At 44.5% G+C, this 22,405-nt stretch overlaps 1 protein-coding gene across 2 annotated transcripts; it reads left to right on the top strand.

The window, feature by feature from the left end:
- The first annotated feature begins 380 nt into the window (after positions 1-380).
- maml1 (mastermind-like transcriptional coactivator 1) lies at positions 381-20,729 on the top strand. 2 transcript variants are annotated; one of them, XM_017683395.2, is made up of 5 exons: positions 381-2,109; positions 10,487-11,893; positions 15,142-15,336; positions 16,460-16,592; positions 18,128-20,729. In XM_017683395.2, exons 1-5 carry the CDS (start codon positions 1,774-1,776, stop codon positions 19,177-19,179), a joined length of 3,123 nt encoding a protein of 1,040 aa, XP_017538884.1. In that variant the 5' UTR covers positions 381-1,773; the 3' UTR covers positions 19,180-20,729. The 2 variants fall into 2 exon arrangements, with proteins under 2 accessions (XP_017538884.1, XP_017538883.1); XM_017683394.2 differs by having other exon boundaries at positions 15,139-15,336.
- The last annotated feature ends 1,676 nt before the right edge of the window (positions 20,730-22,405 follow it).

The following is a 22,405-nucleotide window of genomic DNA, read 5'->3' as shown; positions in this document are numbered from 1 at the left end:
AGTACTTTTATTCAAGTGGAGGTCTAAAGGGAGGGACTTCTGTGTGTACTGGGAGTGATATTTTACTTTTTACCGCTGAGATATTCTTCTGAGGCGATGTGGTGAGACGCCGGGAGCTTGCTGGCTGTACTGAGATGAAATAACTTGAGCATGAAGTGTTTACGAAATGAATCAGTCGCGACGGCGAGTTTCAGCCAAGGCTTTTTCTACAAGGCGTAGTGGAATGTGTGTTTTTCCGAGGCGTATCGCGTCACTATGGTAGTCCGTCTCTGATTGGCTGCGCTCGCTGCCAATCATAGGCGGGAGGCGGGGCGAGAGGCCGTGATGCAGCGGTTAGAAAAGGAGGAGGAAAAAAAAAGAAAGAAAAAAAAAAACTTGTTACAAGATGGCGACGAAGAACTGCCACTACACTGGAAAACAATAGAAACGGCAGCAACGGAGCGGAGCTTTATCCTGTTCGGCGCTGCGGTTGTCTTTTCGTCGCCGGCCGGGGACCTGCCGCCGTGGCCCGCGGCGAGAGACGCTTTTGAGAGGCGCTTCGCGGAGCGCGAGCGATTTTCTTCCCGCTTTTGTTATGAGGCGAGTTAGCTTAGCCCGCTAGCTACATCCGTAGCTTCGCTATCCGAGCTCCAGCGCAGCGGATCAGCTGTTAGCCAGCCACCGCTACCGCTAGCCTAGCTGTTTTCACAAAAGTTTCTAAAAGTCGCCGACCTAGTGTTTTAATCCGAACGGCTGTGATATGCGAGGCTTCCGGGGGTGTTTTTCCGCTTTTCCGGGCTTTCTTTTAACGCGCTCTCCACTTCTGCCTCGGAAATGAGCCTCGTTTCAAAGTTTTGTTTGAAAGTCCGTTCGCGAGTGAGCGGCTAGCTTAGCTCGCTGAAACGAAGCTCGTCGTCCGTTTAAAAAAAACCCGAGGAGGCGAGCAAAAGCTCGGCTTACAAGCCACACGCGTTCGCCGTGGAGATTTTAGTTCAGCGGCGTTAAGTGTGTGGAGCGTGCCGCCGTTTCGAGGCCAGCTGAGCTTAGTTGGACACAAAACATCGAAGTTTAATCCGCGCTGACCCAAGTTCCCTCAGCTCCCTCAGCTCAGCCCGGGAGTGAAAGTTTTTGGAGGTCCAGTTGTGCTAAAGGGTAGTTCAGGCTAACACACGGTGCCTAAAGTCAAGCCAGTAAATCTTACTTAAGATACGGCTTTTTGTGGGCTTTCTAAGCTCCAGCGCAGACGTTTTTACGTCTCATGGCTGGTGGCTTAACTTGTACCGTCGTTATGTCCTGCTTGTTGGTGAAGTTGGTGCTGGGCCCTCACTTTGCGCTTCGTTGTTTGCGTTCCGAGTAGACTGACCGGGTAAGTTACTTTTCGGTTGTTCGTCTCTGTTTGTGTCAGGGCTGCTGTTAAGAATCGTCGTTGGTGGGGAAACAACTTTGATTTGTGGTTTTGTTGGACGGATAGGCAGTGATTTGTATAGATAACGCAACACGCCGATGTGCGTCTGGCGTAACTGAACTGGCCAGCTTTTAACGCCAGCCCGCTAAACTATGTTCGGATCTCTTTTGCTGTGGTGAAGCGCTAGTCGGCAAATATTGACAAAAATGGAGGCAGTCGAGTGTGTTTTGTAAAGGCAGAGTAGGAGGGGGTGAACAGTCGCCCACACAGCGAAGAAAGCAGCAGAATCAGCAGTACAACTTGCTTGTATCCGGAGCTCTGCTGACTTGAAAGAAGGAAAAAGAGCTTCACTACCACCACCACCACCACGCTGCCGCTGCTCCGTAACGATGGCGGATTTCGTGGTGCCGCGCCACAGCGCGGTGATGGAGCGGCTCCGGCGGCGCATCGAGCTCTTCAGGCGGCACCACAACAGCTGCGAGAACCGCTACGAGAGCACAGCAGTGGAGCGCATGGAGCTGGAGAGACAGCAGACTTTCGCGTTGCACCAACGTTGCCTGCAGACCAAGGCCAAGCGCTCCAACAAACACCGGCAGCAGGGGCCAGCGGCTGCGGCCAGCGAGCAGGCGGGGCAGAGGGCACCTGGCACGGTGGGGACGAACTCCGAGTTGCCGGAGGGCGGCGGGGCGCCTGGAGAGCAGAGCAGGAACAGCACTCTGATTGCGGTGAGTCTGGAGTACATTGTTTATTCGTGTACATCAGTGGTTCCACGTCCCGGTCTTGGAGTAATCTGCTTTTTTTTTTTCTTTCTTTCTTTTTCTCAACATCACCTGACCTAACAGTTTATTTTCCCCACTGGGATAACGTAAAGGAGAATGTTAATTCCATTTTCTCCTGCTTGCATGACTTGATTTATGGCTTATCTGAGGAAATGTCACCCTGAGCCAACTAATCAGCTAATTAACAAGAGTTGAGTTGGGTGTATTTAACACTGAAGTGTGCAGGGCAGGGCTACCCCAGGACCAGGGTTGGTAACCAGATGTGCACACTGTGAAAATAGATTAGACCTGGCCAGGGAGGGCAGCAGCTCCTTGCATGGGGCTTTTGAATGCAGCAGCCACCAACCAACGTGTAGATGAGCGCAGACAGGCGTGCTTGGTGATCCCACAGTCACATGACCTCAGTGTTGTTGACCATGCCGAATACCCGTTGATGGGTCAGGCTTTCCAAACAGTGGTTGCACACTCGCAGAGGCAGCTGTGGATTTTGAAAAGCGATAGGAATTTGCCGTTTTACCTAAAACGTTTCTCAATCACGTTTTTACTTTCACTTTAGGAGATGCAGATAGAAGTGACCTCTCACAGCAACCTTCCTGAAAACATGAGAACAGCAGTTTCTTGCGGTGCGCTCGTAACACTGCAGCCTCACAGTGCCAGCTTAGTCTGTGCCTTATGGTGACGTTTTATGCTTCGGTCAGTCAACCTTTGCTTAAACTCGGAATAGATTGAGGGAGCCCCTCAATCACAGTGTAGCCAAGCAGTACAGAAACCAGGGATTGAGAAGTTAATAGTAGTAAAATGAAATCAAATGTTATAGTAAAATAATAAAAGCAGTAGTAACTTAATACAGTACAAATCAGATCTGAATAACTAATTAATGAAATGCATTAACACTAATGCAATACATAAAAGGGTAAATATCTAAAAAGAATATTAATAAAATGAACATAAAGGTTATTAAAAGGTAGAACGGTAGTTAAGGCATGGCTAGAAATGCTCAGCTTATGGAGCTTTGCTTTGTCCCTTGTACAGCAGTGGAGTAGTTTAGTGTAGAGAACGTATTCATGTTGTCTTCTGTTTATTCTGAGTCATTTATTAAATGGACGCAGCACGTTTCTTCTCAGAATCTAGTCGCCATGACTGTTCAGTTAATTGTACTTTGAGTCGTTAGTCAGTCGGTCTAGCAGGTATGAGCACAAGTACTCGACTGACCGAATGCTTTCTGTCTGGCTAGTCAGGATAGGATTTTGAGTGGCTTTTGCATTGCCTATGCCCATATAGAAAAAACGAGATGGCATGATGCAGCTTTTTCCTCTGAAACTGGTAGAGATATTGCATGCCAGCAGATACTGATCCAGGATTTTTCTTTAAAAACCACAGTGCGTTAAAATGAGTTACTTTTATTGAAGAATTTACTGAGATAATCATCTAAAACTAGGCTGTCTTGCTCTTCACTACACAACCACTCAACTACCTCACAGAAAGAAATACACCACTGATGTCACTGTGTGTGTGTGTGTGTGTGTGTGTGTGTGTGTGCTATTTCAGGCTAGATTTGATACAGGACTGTACCGGATTCATTCTTCATAGACTGGTGCAGCCTTTCCAGGAAAAAGTGATTTAATTAGCATACAAATCAACCAATAACAAAACAAAGTGATTTACCTTGTGCCCACATTTAAACAAAACTCTTGAATAGCTTTCAGTGCAACGACTGTTTTGCTCCGAAAGGTTTATTGATAAACAAGATATTTATTTACCTAAAACATTAGTTTTTAATAAGTATTATTCATTTTCAAAGCAGCAGTCTAATTAGTTATATGACAAAAGGCCAACTCTGGTTGATATTAATTTCAAAATTAATTTTGTACAAATTTCAGGCTGTAAGTTTTTGAGTGCCTGTTTTGATTGCAAGTTGTTTTTATGCTCAGTCTGATTATCTGATGGGCATCTCGTTAGACTTTATTAGTAGTAGGATCTGTTTGTATGTAAAGCTTGTTGGTAGATTATGGCTTTATAGATTCTGGTGAATATTTTTGACAGTAGCAGAATTGATCATGAAACACTTCATCCAGTGAAGAAAAATCTGACAAGGCACTGATCCCTTAAACGTCCGAGTCAGCAGTATTGTTAAAATACAGAAACGTTCAGGCAACGGTCTAAAGGGCATCAAGGCTAAGGCCAGAGCAGTAGTCGCAGAACGTGATCAGTGTGACTGGTTGACAAAGACCAGAAATGTAAGACGTAAAATGCATCACGACATTTAGGTTTCACATTGCAATGATGTGTAAAAGTTACGTGCGGATCGTAGTCGAGTTGATTGGGTTTGGAGGGTGGCTGCAGAGCTGAACTCTGCAAGCCAGTCTGTAGGACATCAACCTCAATCAGCTTTCATGTACACCATGCTTTGTTGTGTTATGGCCTGTGAAACAGGTGGGCTTTGCAGAGCCATGGGGTTTAGGCCCAATCCCATTCCACTCCTGCACACCGAAATTGAAATGAAGCAATGGGCCAATAAGTTTTGTCAGTTCAGTATTTACAGTAGTCATAGTGTTTTTTTATACATAGTCCCCCATTTCAAATGACCGTTGTTTGTTGGTTGTTACTAGGGCTGATCAGCCGAGTCAAGTGAATCAGGGTCTGAGCTCATCTTGGTAAAATTACCATCAATGTATTACAAAATATCAGAATAATTTGATCAGAGCCAGAACATCAATTAGGTCCCAGTCAAATGTTTGGAGCATTGTTAAGAGCTCACCAGCTTAACCACAGAAAAACCACAGTACTGGATAACAGGAGACTGCTTTGTCATTAAGACAAGCTGTTGAACATGTCAAAGACTTTTTTGGTATATGGATTAAAAAAAATAGATTTAAAGAGAACAAAGATCTGCACAACCTCGGATGATTTACCACGAGACATAAACCTCTCTGAAAACCTCAAGTACTGAAAGGCCAGGATGCAGCTTGATGGAAAGAACATGAAGTGTGTAGAATTCTGGGACAAGATCTGGTTGAGAGGTCAGACAAATATTAATCTGTACCAGAAATTAATAAAGTCCAGCAATTTGAAGAAGTGTTCCATATCATGCCGTGTTATCTCTGGAACATGATGGCATTGGTATATGTGGCTGCAAGTGGAACTGGCTCACTCATCTTTATTGATGTGACTTCTGACCGTCCCGTAAAAGACATCTTAACTCTTCCCATCCAATCACATGCTTCAGATCCTAGTGGATGGCATATCACCCTCCAGTAGGGTGAGGACTCCATGCGTCCTGCTAAGGGAGCCATGGCTTCTTTTAAGGTCAAAAATGGTCAAGTTCTTGACTGGCCTTGTGAGTCACTCAGTCTGAACCCACTGGACCATGCATCTTACCGAAAACGAGGCTGAAGCCAAAAGAGTGGAAAGTGGCATTGTAGGTTTGTCAGGGCATCGGTACAAAAAATACCAGTCACTGATTTTAGACCAGGGATCGGTAACATGCGGCTCTTTTACTGACCTGTTACAGCTCGACAGCAGAATTATATTTGTAGGTAAAAATAAAATCGTCTTTACAGTGAAATTAAGCTTTGCTGATTGTTTTTTGTTTTGATTGTTGCCCTGCGATGGACTGGCGACCTGTCCAGGGTGTATCCTGCCTTCCGCCCGATGACCGCTGGGATGGGCTCCAGCGCCCCCACAACCCAGGGGGAGAAGCAGCTTAGAGGATGTGATTTTAACAGTTTTAACAAGAAATGGTCTGAAACGCTGGAGTTAATGTAGAACTGCGGTAAAGAGAAAGATTTAAGGAGATCATTGATAATTTGGAGATGAATAGACTTATCTGCATTTATAAGCACTCAGATGGTTTCCTGATGCATTTAATCTGCACTGCTGAAGTCAGTCTCTTGTTCGAATTTTCGAACACAAAATGAGCGAATGAGAAGCCGATTTAACCATCCTTTAAAAAATAAAAAACAAATGTTAAGAGATTTAACGAGAAACTGTTCTACTTCTGTGGAAAAGTTTCCTGCTGGAGATGCGAGAGAAGTGGCTATAGCTGAGCTGAACCTTAAAGCAGAGCAAAGTGAGTCTGCATTTTCATTTATATTCTGTTATAAGCCTGTACTAGACTAGTATATTAGCATTTACTGAGACTCATTTACAGCCAAGATTGTAAAATGGACAATAAGTTTTGTTTGTTTTTTTGGTGAAAGAACAAAACGACTCTTAACATTTGGGTTGCCGACCCCTGCTTTAGACGGTCATCCAAGGCTGTGCTGATTTAACCTTTCTCTCTGCTTACATCGATTCTGACATCTGAACCAAGTTCTGATCCAATACCAGTGCTCTGATAAAGCATGTTTTGTAGTCGTAGGGTACATACATGTACAGTAGATGTTAACATACTACAGTGGAGACAGTCATACCCTTAAATTGTGCTATTACAAGTTTACAATGCCTGTCATGGAAGCAGTGTCTGACAGATGTCCGGTGTGTTTATTAAGGCCAGTGTCTGCTCATAACAACCCAGTATTTCTGGTTGGTGTGTCATAAACTAATGCAAGAGTCTATAATAGCAAAGTGTTACTAAGTTTTTTGACTGTCTATAATGCCAGATCAGCAGCTTCAACACATTTAGAGGGGAGTACTAGGTAGTCTGTAGATATATCACCAGTCCAAACAGATGCCCACCAGGCTTGTACCTTTAGAGGGGTCAGGCTGTCTTGTTGTCTTTTTGTATAATGAACAGTAGCCAGGGACGCTTGGCTCTCTTTTGTGGTATAGAAAAATAAATGGAAAACTATTAAAAACAAAAAAAAAAAAAACAGTCCTTCTCCAATCATCAGTTTCATTGGTGGAATCTGCTTTAACTCATTGAAAACTGTTAGCACTCAGTGAATTGTCGAGTGTCTGCTGTAGACAGAAAGGCTGTAGTAAGAAAGGGGGTGATTGCACAGGGCATTTAGGATGACTCAGGTTTAATCTCACCCCTCCTCCAGCTCGCCCACACAGTTGACTCATCATTGTTCCCAGTGGCCCAGGACGGCTGTGTATGTGTGTGCATGTGCACATGCATGTCGCCATACTGGACCCTCAGCGTAAAACAGGAAATATTTGTACACTGCACATAACTTAGTCAAAGTTCATGGCTTATGTGGTGTTTACTTTGTCTTCAGCTCTTATTTAGCACAGCTCACAATGTGTTCTGTGCTCTCAGCATCTTAATTTTACAGTGAAACCGGAAGGAAGGTTCAGAAGTTTCCTCTTGGTCCAGTTCTTTAATGCATAAATTTTAGGTCCTGTATAACAGTGGCAACGCGGGCTGTCCCCTCCCTCGGAGAATGACTCAGTATAACTCATCCACCCTTTTATGCGCTTGGCCTGCCTTCGGTCGTTCTCAGCCACTGTTCTGTTGATACGGTATTCAAATTAGCACCAAAACTGGCATATCTTATTGCTGGTTCTAACAGTGTGAGTAAACTTAAAGGGTGTTCCCAACTGTTCCTGACTAATAACATTTTAAAATGAGAGCTTTCACAGCTATTTTGAGAAATGAAACTAGTTTCAAACATTTCTCAATTTGTAATTACAGGTTTGCTGTTAACCACACTGCCAGCAGAGGTTCATGGATCATTATCATGTAACTTGGAGCTTAGATTATTGTACCATTAAAACTCTAAAAGTGTAGAAGGTGTCCTTGCTGTGTGTTAGCCCAGGCTGGAGGCTCTTGGCCACGCTGGGGCAGCTCTTGCCTGGCCCCTGGGCCGGAGCCGTAGTCCCTCGGCCGCGGGCCTGGAGGGGGCCCATTGTACCAGTGGGAGCTTCAAAGGCAAGCTGCGCCTGGGCAGGAATTCGGCACGCTCTCGCAACCCTCTGCAGCCGCGGCACTGCCTCTTTTGTTGTGGTCTGTACATCCATACACATGGTAATTAGTCTCATGTGGCTCGGGCCTGTGGTGATGGTGGTTGTGAAGAGGGGGAGTCATGAAGGCAGGCAGAGAAGGGGGGGAAGGGGAAGTGAGAGAAAAGGAAAAGGAGGGGGTGAAAAGTGAGAGAGATTAGGAGACGCGAAGAGGCTGAGACATGGTTTGGGAAAGTTTGAGCCCAATTGGGTGCATGAGAGTGAGAGAGAGTACATGTGGGTGTGCATGCGTAACTCAAAGGACAGTGCTGGAGAAAGAGAGTGTGAAACGAGAGACGGGTTTTTCTGGTTCACAAAGCCGTGCAATAACTCTCCTCTCGTGTGTGTGTGTGTGTGTGTGTGTGTGTGTGTGTGTGTGTGTGTGTGTCTGTTGAAGAGGGTGCTAAGATCAGACAAGCCAACTTACTTTACCCACAGCAAGCCCCTAGCTCAGCTCAGTCTGTTACGATGAAACCGCCACCACTGCTTGCTGCTGTTAGTGGTAGAAAGAGCAGACTAAATGGCCCCTTGTTCACTGTGCTCACATGCTAAATTAAGGCTGCGTGATAAAGCGATAACGATAATTATTGCGATATAACTGACCTCGATAGAAGTATAAGAAATATTCGATAAGTCTTTGATATACAGACCATTCTCGCACTTCTGCGTTCTAGCAGCAGCCCGGGTGGCGTTTTCTCCTCACCGGAGAGCGACGCTACTCTGCTGTCGCCACAAGAGGGCGCCCGTCTGAGGTTTTTTTTTTTTTTTTTTCATGATTAGAGAGGGTGTCAGGAAGTGAAAGTGTCATCAAATATACTTTAACAATGTCTGAAACATGGGGTTATATTTTCCCTGTTTGAGTTTGGTGATCTGCAATCTGTTTTCCCTGTCCTACAGCGAACTTGCCTCTTTCCTAACGTCCTAACCAGCTTTAGCAGTGTTAAATCACATCTACTCCTCACAACTACAGCACTGTTATAGTGCTCAGTCATATTTTAGTGGTGGTGCATTCACAAATCAAACAAGACTAATTTCAGTTTAGGCGCACCTAAAAGGCGGACTCTGTCGTTTGAGAGAGATTCACGCTGCAGTTAAAGCTTTCATACAGCGAGTATCAGATAACATTGTGGTTCACCCACAAACTACTGTGATAGAATAGAGAAATACAGACGTCTGTTAGCTGGTGTCTGAATACTGTGAACTGCTGTGACAAGGATGTGGTAGGACTGATGGCACTGAGGCAGCGGTGTGATCCATCATTAACCTAAACAGTTTAGCACTTGTAACGAGATAGCCTAGCACTCCTCACCAGACAGCTAAAAATAATTTTCTTTCTTAAATTATGAATATTATAAAAATTGAGGCTGCGCTTTTCCAGCTGGTAAAAACAGCTCACCAGAAGCTTTCTCCCACCGTCCCATGACAGATTTATAAATATTCCACTGTTTGTCGTCTTCCGACCATAAAGGATGCTTTAAAACAGCGATTTAACCACGACAGAGCAAAAATCAGCCTTCAAACTTGAAAGAAATAATTTATTGTGATGTGTATTTATGTCGAGCGATATGATGAGTGTATTTTTTTTAGTCATTAACGTTTTTGGTCATATCGCCCAGCTCTATGATAAGGAGATTGTGCCATTGCTGCAGTGTTATTCTCTGTGCTCGGTTGTAGTGAAGTGAAGCAGGGCAGGTATAAAGGTGTGTACTGTAATAGAATCAATCATTTCAAACAATCCAACATGAAGGTGTGAGTTCATTCAATGTGGTACGCTGCTTGCTGAACAGCGCCTCAGTGTGACTGGTCCTAATCATTGCATCGTTCGTTTGGACACGAATGATCGGGACTGGTACGCTGCATGGAATGAGCGGCTAACGGGGCTGAGATGTACTTCTTTTGAAGTATGTTTACAGAATTTTGTTTAGCCATAGTTTTTGTTTTTCTTCTTCTGTTGTTAAATGTACTGCCAGCTTAATGAGAAGTAGTACATTTTAACTCTCTCTCTTATCTAAGGCTGTTACACGTGGACTATCCAGATCATTTTGATGAAACTGTCATCTTTAGCCATCATCTTTTAAAATAAATAAATAATTAAATAAATAAAATAAATACAAGCCGTTAACATTATGGCATTGGTCTTAACATCAGAGGCAGGATTTAGCGCACTCGTTCATTTTAGGGAATAAAGTGACACTTTCTGACCACACAATGTTAAGACTTAATGCCACTAGTTTTAAAAAGCGCAAACATCAATTGTTTGATTGATTTTACAATTTTCAATAATGTCTATCAACTGTAATGCATTATTTGGTACAATACATGAATAAAGCACAGTATCTGATTGTTTTATTTGGTAATTTGAGAGGTGTGTAGATAAAATGAGAACAGCTATAATAAAAATTATGATGCTAATTTATTTTTCTTTTAACTCCATCAGTTGCAGGAAACTGTGAAGAGGAAGCTGGAGAATGCAGGCTCTCCACAGGGTCGTGACCAGGTGAATGGTTACAGTGATGGCTATCCCCCTTCCAAGAAGTCTTGTTTGGAAGATGCTTTGGGTGGTCTCAACGGGGCTTCGAATGGCACTGTGCTTCCCCTCTCTCCCTTGGATACCAAGCATGGCGTGCTGAATGGCACACATGCAACAGGCAGCACGGAGCAGAACGGTGTGGGGCTGACGGATGGATGTGGGGTGCGGGGCACTGAATCAGACATCCGCCTGAAGGAGATGAAGCAGGAACCCATGGAAGACATCCTGCCCACAGGAGGAGGCAATGGCAACATCATCCTCCCTGACCTGAACCTGAATGAGCAGGAGTGGACTGAGCTCATGGAGGAGTTCAACCGCTCTGTTCCCTACGAGGAGATCCAGGAGCTCTTTAATGACGGCTTTGAGGACCGGAAGGACCCTGACCTGTCGTCTGGTGGAGCGCCTCCCAACCTCCTGCCTCCAGACCATGCCACTACAGTCAAAGCAGAGTTTTCTCCAGCCCCGGCTTCGTCTTCCGCTTACGAGCAGGACTCTCGCACTGCCTCCCCGCATGTTCCACCTTCCTCATCTGGGCCTATGCTGCACACTGGCTCTCCAGTCACAGCTCCCTCAGCTGCCTCTTCTCCGGCGCTGCCTGGGCCCCAGCATTCACAACAGCAGCAGCAGCAGCCGGGCCAACCATCCAGACCTCTCCAGAACCACCTGCTTCCTGGGCCATCCAAGGACCTGTCGCCAGCTCAGCAGCTACAGCAGCTAGCTGCGAGGGAGCAGCAGAGGGCGCAGCTAATGCAGAGCCAGCACCAATCACAAAAACAACAGCAGCAAAAACAGCAGCAGCAGCAGCAGCAGCAGCAACAACAGCAAGCACCCAAATTTCACCAGCAGCCCAATCACACCTCCACCTGGCCTCAAAACACTCCCAACCAGAGTCCTCTAGGAGGCCCTTTTGGCCTGGAAAAGCCCACCAGCCCCTCCCTTTATCCCCCAGACTTTCAGAACAGCAAGTCTCTGCTTATGCCTGGCCAGCAGCCCAACAAAGGCTCGCCCAAAGCGGGCGCCCCGGGCGGGTACATGCAGCCCGGTGCACACCCAATGCTGGGTCACCCGGCAGCACCTTCAGGCACCCTCAGCCACCCGCCTAGTGCAGGGGGTCAGGCCATGTTGGACTATAGAAACACAAAGCCTCTGAGCCATTTCGAAGCCAGTGCCCCTGGGCCACCCAGAGGCCCTGCAGCCTCGCAGACACAGAACAAAGCAGCTCTCCTCAACCTCATCCGGCAGCAGCAGCAACAGCAGCAAATGAAGCAAAGGCCGACTAGCATGCCCTTCAGGCCGCATCTACCACTGACGCAGGTATGGCCGTGCAATCCAACTGCACACAGTTCTTGTGTGAGCTTAATCACTGCATCTACTACATAAGCAACTTGACACACATTCGCAGCTGCACTTTCTTTATCTACGTCAGTTTGTCCTGTGTGGTTTATAAAGGGCTATAGAAGACGAGGGAGTGTGTTTTCGCAAAATAACATCACGCCTTGGTCATAGACCATAGATCACTGCCATGATGTTATTCGCGATAACACACGACCTCGAGTGTTCTATTGCTTTTATACGTTAGTTAAGTAAAGTCACAAGTGAATAAATTGGGCCCTGAACATGGCATTTAATGTTTTAATGTTCACAGTTTCTTCTGCCAAATTATAGTTCCTTAACAAGTGGCTTATTGCTGCATCAGAGTGACTAACTCCACCCACTCACAGCCATAAAACTGCCGCAATATCAGGTTCAGCTCAGTTTTCAGTTTTTCCAGATCAGTATTAATGTTGTTTTGTTCCAGCCGGTCTGTAAAGCTTCTTACAGCACGTTTAGTTTGGCGAATGGTGTTGGGTTCATTTCTGGCTGAGCCCAGGTTGTTCAATTGTTCTTCTGTCTCGGCTGCCGACTGAAAAGCTGCTCAGTGGTGACGACAGTTTGGGAATTTAGTGTCGTCTCATCTTTAGAGTCGGACCAAATCGGCTGTCCGTCAAACGTGATCTTAAGCGTCCGTTTTATGTTTGTGCCAATGTAAGAAGTAAAAACATTCAAATGGCTTGAGCGTCTCCTAGAGCTGTCAACTCAGTGGAGTGATGGTGTTTATTTCACCATAACAGCAAACTTGGAACACTTCTCAACCAATCGGCTTGCGTGGCCGGAACTAACTGTTATATAATTATTTTAAAATAAGGAATACTGGACGAGTGTTTCATAATCAGCCATATTCACTCAGACTGCGAAGTCTAACTGGTCACTGTAAACATCTTAACTATTACCTTATTTCAAAACCACCCGAAGAGCTGACGTTTAAGATTTAGCCTGAATGAAATCGATAAGTCTGAAGTCGATATTTGCTGCCGCAAAGCAGCAATTAGACAATTAAACAGAATTAGAAAAGTCCTCCTTCACAGCGGTCGTTATTCTAACGCCCTGTCATGTTTTTGGGCTTTTATGTTGATGCCCTGCATCACTTTGTAGGGAAACACAAGGTTATTAGAGGGAGTTATTTTACCAGCGTTTATCACTGGTGAAAGTCTGTTCTCTGGTAGCTTTTAATAAAAAAGTAAATCCCAAATATTATACAATTTTTTTTATTTATTTATTTTTGTGCCTTTTTTGTTTTTATTCGTGTTTCTGTTTTGGTTTTTGCATGCGTGTGGGGAGGGGGATGGTATGTTGTCTCTCAGAGTCTGGCAGCAGGCCTCTCTTCAGCCCTCGGGATGAACAGAGTTTGTCTGGGTCAGGCAGCTGGTTGCTAAGGAGCAGAGTGCTGGCAGGCGTTTATACAATCTCTCTCTCGCTCGCTCGCTCGCCGTCTCTCGCTCTCTTTCTCTCGCTTACTCGCTCTCTCTCTCGCTCACTCGCTCACTCGCTCGCTCTCATACACCCTTAGGCACGGGGATGGGGGCTGGGATGAGCCATGAGTTTGCAGCCCTGTGACAGAGGAGTCAGTGGAGAAAGGGAGAGACAGAAAGCGGGTGGGAGAGAGGGAAGAACAGAGGGAGAGAGAGGGAGGGACAGAAAGAGACGACAAAGCAGTCTTTCATGCGTTGGTCCTCCCCCTCCTCTGGCTTTCGTCCCTCTAAGAGTATTTTGGGATCAGCCCCCTCCCTCACTGCTGTCCCTATTTAAATATAGCTGCTTAACCCACTTGGGTTTTTTCCTCTCTTGCAAAATGAACTTTTTGCTCCTTCTCCTTTTTCCTTCGATCCCTTCCTAAAGTACCGAACTGGATGTTTCTTCTCTTTCTCCTTTTCTTATCTGAGTACAAATGGTCCATCCTGGACTAAGCTCTGGAGTCTTGCTCTACACACAGTTTGGCTGCTTCTACTTTGCTATGTAGAGATGAGAGAGAATGTGAATGAATGGAAAGTGACCAGGGGTGACATCTTTAGTTTATTTTTAAAGCAGGTTTGTGCTGTGCTGTATATCTGGTCAATTCAAAGTGCTGATGTAGCGTTTTGGCTGTCATACTGAAAGCATAGGCTTTTAAACAAACCCCAGATTATAAATTACAGTCGGTTGCAACTCATCCTGCTATAATAAAGTGAGATTGCTGCCTTTTACAATCCTGTAGAGGTGTGTATTCTGAAGGACTCGCATGATTTAGTTCATTTACATAGATTTTCTTTGTTTTAACTTTCCTGGCTTTTACTTTTCAGCACATGGAAAGCAAAAACATCACTGCTGGTATTTGTGTGTCAGATGGATGTATTACTGGAGTTTAGGCCTGTACGTTTTGGGGAAAATATCTAATTGCGAATGTTCTTACTAATATTGCAGCTACAATTTAAATTGCGATTTTATTTATTTATTTTTTAATAAATTAAGATTCAGGTCTGATTTATTTTGGCCAAGAAGAATATCCACTTTTTTTGGGTCGCGGCTTGAAACCTGAAGTAAGTTGTGGCTGTGATGTCACAACACGTGGAGGTTTGGTTGCCTCTGATTGGTCTAACACCTCTATAGGCATTTCACAAACCCTTAACTTCAATTTCCCCTCTTAAAATGACATTTCTGCCAATGTACACACTTAAGACGGTTCTTCAACAGTTCTTTAGTAAAGATAATGGTCCTGTATAGAACCATAAAGACTCGGTGACTCACTTGCATGCTTAAAAAGGTCTTTGCGTGATGAAACGGTTCTTTAAATGTATGGACATGTGTTGTATATGGTTCTATATAGCACATTTTGGAAATGGGTTCTATATACAGTACTATGCAAGGGTTTTAGGCATCTAAGCAAATTTTTAAACAGTGTACCTCAGCAGTGAGTTTATCACAATATCCATTAGAATAAAGTCGTATTCATAATTCAAATAAAGATAAAAACAATAAAAAGTAACAAGAATTTCTTGGGACCGTATTTTTCCTGGACACCTTCACAGCCGTTAATATCAGAGACTCGTTAATATCAATTACATCATGAGCTCAATTTACTGAAGCACTGATTGGTCAAACCAGGAACTGCTTTTTAACTACATTTTACAGTTTAAGTTATGTGAATGAAGAATTGCTGCACTCATGTATGCTAATATACAGTTTTTCTCCCTGCTATCTCTCAGCAGGAGCCAGGTACTTTCCCTTCAGGTCCCCATGTCCCGGGTCCTGGCAACGGCATGGCAACGCAGCCAGGTGGCAGCGGCATGGCGACTAACCACGGTAACGTGCCCTATCTGAGTGGCCTGCAGAAACAGCAGATGCAGATGATTTCACAGCAAAAATACCTCCTGGGACAGCAGAGGCAGATATTGGCGGAGCAGGTCAGAGCTTCATTGGCATTGCATTGCATTGCAAGTGCATTCATGTGGTTTAGGGGTGCATCTCACTTAAGTTGTGCTTCTTCATATCCATTCCTTGTGTTTCGTCGTTGTCTTTACTTTTCTCTCTCTCTTCAGATATAATATAAAATGCAAGGATGGGAGGAGTCAGTGCCAAACATATTTAGGAAATGATCTGTCCTTGCTATCAGTCATTGCTTTTACTATCTGCTGAAACAAGGCACTGTTAAACATTTTATGAAGAGAAAATGTCATACATTTGAATGACATACAAAATTTTACCTCATTTCCTTTCCACAGACGTGTTTTACTGAAGTCCAGCCACAAACATTTTAGCTGACTTCAATTCTTAGCAAAAGCATCGGTCTATATTATAAACTACAGCAAAGATTTCAGAGCCGGATGCAGATGTTTATCCATACTCGGTCCTTTGCGCTTCTGGCTATTTCTGAGCATGTTAACTATTGATTCGTCTTCAAAGATGGCAGACTTCAGTTGGTTTTCAGGCCATTGTAGTAGTAGTAGTATTATTATTAAGCCACCAGTGAAAGTAATGATATGATGTGCACCTTAAGTGTTTGGGGTAAAAATGTATTGGAGCAAAACCAGGTTCTGTACACTCCTAAGGACCAGTCCCAAAACTGTTTTTCCTCATAGTTTTGGGCTGGTCAGAGATCAGATGGAGAATATCCGGTCTCACGTTAAAGACAAATTAGCTTGGTGGTGGTTTTCAGCTGAGTGGAGAAATCCCGACCTTCCTTCTGTGAAGAGCTGTAAGTTTTAAGACCACTGAAAGATTAATTTTTTTTTTGTCATTTTTGCCCCATTTCTTTTGCCCAGGATTGTTTTTTTTTTTTTTTTTTTTTTATCTTATCAATTTTTTTCAACATTTTAAAAAACTAAATAGGATACATAAGGTACAGACTTCTGATTTAGCAGAAGGAGATGCATTGCTTTGCTTGTCCTCTGGGAGGCGCCAGCCTCATGAAGGAGAGGATATTGATGTTGCATTTGCTTCATGTATTAAGTCACTGTATAGCACTGATAGGAGGTTTCCTCTAATGCTTGGTGTTTAGTAAGAAGCATGTTTGTGTCTCTTCCTCAGGAGAAGCAGCGGCAGCAGGAGCAGCAACTGCAGAGGCACCTGACCCGTCCGCCACCTCAGTACCAGGACCAACAGAACCCCTCTGCCCAGCAGAACCCATTCCAGCAGCAGCAACAGGTCTCACAGTTTCCAGGTACAGCCTCAAAATCCTACTGTACATGTGGTGTCCTAAGAACCATTGGCTTCTTCAAACGCTGAAGTCCTTCTCTCTGTTTATTCGTTCGTTCTTTCTCTGTCTGTTCTTAAAGGGCTTGTGTGTGTGAAAGGCCTGTGGGCCAGTATTTCCATACAGGCATGGTTTTGTTCCGTTAAGCTTTTGGCCCACCTGATATGCAAAGCGTGCTTACTGAGTCATTTGAATTGTAAACAAGCAGTACGGTTAGTGAGTAGGCACTGCTCCTGTTGGAAGATTAGTAGTTAGTCATTAAATCTGAGACAGTGCTCGTTTCAACTTTTTTCTGAGTTAATTTTTGCGACAATGATGATTGAGTGCAGGAACCGCACTGGATTATATTGTACTTATACGATTCTGTTTTGAGACTTGTGTGTTCAGCGGTTCTTCAGGTAAAAACACTTGTTTGAGCCTTTCTGGGAATTTTCTGAAGATGCACACTGACCTCTAGTGGTTAAGACTAGGCATTAGTGCTCCAGCACTTCCCTTTCTACCTTTCTGCAGATACACTGATCAGGCATAACATGATGACCCCCTCCTTTCTACGCTCATTGTCCATTTTATCACCCACTTACTGTATAGCTGCACTTTGTAGTTCTACAGTTACAGACTGTAGTCCATCTGTTTCTCTGATGCATTGTTAGCCCCCCTTTTCCCTGTTCTTCAGTGGTCAGGACCACAATTGACCCTCACAGAGCAGGTACTCTTTGGGTGGTGGATCATTATCAGCACTGAGGTGGTGGTGTTGGAGTGTGTTGCGCTGGTCTGAGTGGATCAGACACAGCAGTGCTACTGGAGTTTTTTTAAAACACCACTCACTGCCCACTCTATTAGATGCGCCTGTGTTGTTGGTCCACCTTGTGGATGTAAAGCCAGAGATGATGGTCTCTTCCTACAGTATGAGCTAATCATCCTCTGGTCCTTCATCAGTGGTCACAGGGCGGTGCCCACAGGGCACTGCTGGCTGGATATTTTTGGCTGGTGGACTATTCTCAGTCCAGCAGTGACACTGAGGTGTTTAAAAACTCCAGCAGCACTGCTGTGTCTGGTCCACTGAGACCAGCGCAACACACACGAACACACCACCACCACGTCAGTGTTACTGCAGTGCTGAGAATGACCCACCACCCAAACAGTACCTGCTCTGTGAGGGTCCATGGGGGTCCTGACCACTGAAGAACAGGTTTAAAGAGGGCTAGTAAAAGTATGCAGGGAAACAGATGGACTACAGTCTGTAATTGTAGAACCTTTCCTCAGGGCCCACTAGCTGGTCCATGTTTATACACCAATCTTACTTGCTGCGCGAAAGGATGGCGGACTGGTTCTAAGGCCATGTTGAGGACTAGAAAAGTATAATCGTTTTATCCGAAATTCCTCAACTACATATTATTGAAAAAATGGTAAAAATTTTTGTATTAATCTTATAAGCACCCAGGCGTAGTGCCTTGCATTAATAAACTAAATGTTCCCTTTCTGTTTTACTCTTTGCTCATTAGGTTCATCTCAGCCTATGGGCAATGTGAACTCCCTCGGTGGCACCGCCCCCAGTGCTCAGCGTCTCTTCACACAGGCACAAGGTATGATGGGGATGGGTCAGGGCGGAGGCCCCACTCCTGGTGCCCCTCCTACTGCCAGTCAAGCGGACATGAGCCTGCCATCCTGCGCAGGTGGACTTGATGTGCAGCAGGTTCTGTATGGCAACATGCCCATGCACCCATCCCACCCTAACCAGCAGAGACTGCCCGTGTCAGCCATGTCTGCGGCCTACAGACAGACTGCTCTGGCCCAGCAGCATGCCCATCTGAAGAGTCAGCCCAATGCTGCCTTGCTGAAACAGCAACAGCAGCAGTTAGCTCGCCTGCCCAACAGTATGCCCAACACACTAGCGAACAACATGAACTCAGCCATGTCCAGCTCCATGCCCAGCAGTATCCCAGGTGCGATGGCACCACAAGCCCAGTCCTGGCAGCAGCAGCAACAGCCTCATCCTGCTCTACAGCAGGGCATGGCAGGTCAGCCGAATCCCAGCAACAGTGGCATGCCTTCTGGCTTCCCCACCTCTGGATTCCACATGCAACCACGGATGCCTAAGCTGCCCAACAGTGCTCCATTCACACAGGCCGGTATGGGGAACAGTGCGGCCAGCAGGGCCATGACGGGCATGAACCCTGGGCAGATGATGCCCAACATAGCCCAACAAAGGACCAACAGTGCTGGCATGGGGCAGCAACTGCCTCCTCCCAACCAGCAGCAGCAGCAGCCACAACAAGGACAGCAAGCGCCATCTCAGTCGCAGCAAGTGCTTCCTGACTTGGGGGCTTTCGGGCAGCCGCAGGGCACTCAGGTGCCCAACCGCACTGCAGGCATGCCGTGCAACCAGGCCTACCAAGTCAACCAGTCAGCCGGTCAGCAGCTGCAATTTGGCTATAGCTCCCAGCCGGGAGGCAGTTTACCAAGCTTCCCTGGGGAGAACGACCTCGTAGACTGGAAGAACCAATCAACCCAGGAGTGGATGGACGATCTGGATGCGCTGTTGGCTAATCAGTGATTTTGTGATCATACCAGTCAGTCACAAACTTGCATTATCCAGTCAAGGGAGTGCTAAAGGCATTGCCAGTGAGTTCTCCAGACAGTTGTCACAGTAGAATGAAATTACTGGAACTGCTGTTTTGTTTTTTTTATATTGCGTATATATACGTGATATGTATATAATATAAGACGCGTGTGGGGCACAGGACCAAAAGCCTGTGTATATCGAGTATTCCCAGGGCTGGAATGAAATTGTGGAGGAAAAAAAAAAAGCCTACTACTGAACCTGTGGCTCAGTACTAAAACCACTGAATCATACCCAAATGTGATGGGTATGGGTCAACACACACACACACACACACACACACACCCTTAACTCGCTCATTCACTGCTTTTTTTGCCTTGTTTTGGTGTTAGGCTGCAGCCAGACTACCTACTTTTGCCTGAATCTGTTTTCCATTGCTTGTGTGTCAGCACAGGGGCCAGACTGGCAGAGGTCTGAATATTCCCTGTTTTTTTTTTTTTTTTTTTTTTTTTTTTTTGCTATGGACATGGACTACATTTGATGTGATAAACTGACAGAAGAGATACTTGGAGACCCTTTACGTGTAGTCCCACAAGCCTTAGTCCTGCATCAGTGGCCTTGAGGTGAATATCTTCGATGAACACATTTAGGACTGATTTTAAAGGTAACAAGGAAAAGTAGAGGAGGAATTTTCCTTTCTCCTCGTTTTTGTGTTTTGGCACCAGAATCTCAACAGTTGTACTGATTCCTTGCTTACTGAACGTGATGAGTTAACATGTTCTGTGGATCAGCAGCGAGGCTGAGGCTGGCGAATAAACAGAGTCGAGGCCCCACAGGCTGAAGCATTACACTACAACACTAACATGAAAACACATAGGAGATCGTTTCTCTTTAACATGTTACACTAAAGCAGAATCCTCTGCCATGTTTCCGAATTACGGGACAGTATCCCGTAGATTAAGATGGTTAACCCCCCCACACCCCCTTCCCTTCCCGCATGTTACATTGGGGTAGGTGGGTCCATCCAACCTGAGAAATGAGTGTTCGTTTGTTCTGGGTCTCAGCTGTCTGCATCTAAGAAGCGTGCTCATTTCAGTATCTGACAGGGCTTCTGGTTTATTTATATATATTTTTTTGTATGTATGCGTTTCCTAATGTTCCGGAGAAAATAGATCTTATTTTTATATGTACATTGTTGCGATTTTTCTTTTTTTCTTTTTTTTTTGTAAGTATTTTATACTTTTTATTATTGTTCTCTGCAAAAACAAGAGTATTATGTAAATATAGTTCTTTAGAAACAGTCGTGCGTGGTGTGTTTTGTATATCCTGTTCCTCGGGACTGCTGTTTCTGTTTTGTGATGCTTGTGGTTTGAAAGATACCAGCTGGTTCATTAGAGCGATGCTCTATGCGCTGCCGCAGGTACTGTATTCATAAAATTTGTGTTTCACAGCAGATCGTAATGGCTCTGTAGTGGACATGCTGATATTTGGCAATTAGTTCTGAGGTTTTGGACACAAAAAAATAAAAATTTACATTGACTACATTTCCAACAGGTGTTTTTAGATCTGCGCGGTAACTCTCGTCACATTCTTACGTTTTATGTGCAAAATATTAAAAATGCATGTATGATATTTGCGACTATGACGCCGCAAACATATGTGGAGTAAGATGACCAAAACTGTAGTAAACCCCGTTTTGTTTAACAGGCAGCCTGGGTTACAGGCTAAGAGGTGCCTGCAATATTCAGGGTTAGGCATATGCAAAAGTTTGGGTGCCCCTGGTTAAATTATGTTTTGTTGATAAATTTATGAAAATCATAAGTGAAAATGGAAAGTTAACACGTCCTCTACAGAGAACACTTCTGAACATTTTAACACATCGTTGCTGTTTTTTGGCTAAATTTAACATATTGGGGGGGAAAAATGGTGATAGTTATTATTAATGGTACTACTACACCATTTGAGGTGGAACTGGAAGATTTGTACTAGAAGTTGGTGGCTAGGAGGCTGAACTTCAGCTTCATAGTTTTAATGGTGGTAATGGTGGTTTTGATGAGCTGATTTACACTAAAATATCCTTCCTAGAGTTTTATAAAGGGAACCTATAAATGTGCCTTAGTAGGGTTTTTTGGCAAGGAAGTACAGTTAGTCACTCCGGTTCTCGATAACCATGAAAGATTTGGTTTTAAGATGATTCAGGATGGGCGTTCACTAACTGCCAGACCTAAAACCTTAACCTTTTCAAATCCTTGAGACCACCGGTGGCTCCAAAACTCACCATGTTTTTCATAACGTTCATATTCCATAAGCTCCATTCAGAAGCTGGGCGTCGTGTGAGGCTGTAGCTCTTCTCTCCAGTCTAATAGACGGTGATGTCATTTTAAACCCTCATAATAAAAGAAGCCGAATTTGTTTTTCTACTGAAAGTCGACCCGTTTTTCCCCAAATCTGGGCTCTAAACTATAAACAGACGGCGTCTCTTCAGTGATCTGCTCTGGAAACATCACTTTTAGAAAATAACACAGAGTTTTTTCTTTCAGCAGTAAATCATAAGCATATAGTGAAATGTGGAGATCATAAAACACACGTTCTGTTCATTTGAGGGGCTTTTACAAAAAAAAAAATTACATTTATTTCATGCAGTTACTGAATAATTTGCCTTATTAGATTCAGATGGAGAAATCAAAATATACCCTGGTGAATAAAAGGTTAAAATATTTCTAAAACGGAGAGACTCACGAATTTCTTGTCTTCTTGTTCAGAACGTAACTGCTGCGGCGTTTAAGATGGAACGGGAGAAGTTGAACACGAAGCTGGTGAATGTCCTGAGAAAATGTTTCTGTAGATGTTCAGTGAGTAACAGACGATGTAGAGCGTTCTTCTTTTTCATCTTGCCCTCAGTCTATATATGGAAATACGCTACCATACCAGAGAACTTGTAGACAGGAGAGTCATGTCTCTGTAATGTCTTCTGGACTTCTCAAACGCTAGAGGGCGCTCCTGAGTCCAAAATAAATGGGTCAATATAGTGCATTTGAGCACAGTTTAAAAACGCTTAAACGTTTTTAATGTAAAAGAATACCATAATTTCCTGAACAGCATAAAACACGTTAACACTGCTGTTGTATTTTTAAGAGCCCTTAAAGTCGAGTGATAGGAGTTTGAAGTCGTGCTGTCTGAGCGTGAACAGCCTGTGAGCTGCTCTGCTCGCCAACCAATC

This window comes from Pygocentrus nattereri, chromosome 8 (assembly GCF_015220715.1).
Source record: "Pygocentrus nattereri isolate fPygNat1 chromosome 8, fPygNat1.pri, whole genome shotgun sequence".
Classification (NCBI taxonomy): Eukaryota; Metazoa; Chordata; class Actinopteri; order Characiformes; family Serrasalmidae; genus Pygocentrus; species Pygocentrus nattereri.
The sequence above is the reverse complement of the archived record's forward strand: the minus strand, read 5'-3'. Positions and strand labels throughout refer to the sequence as shown.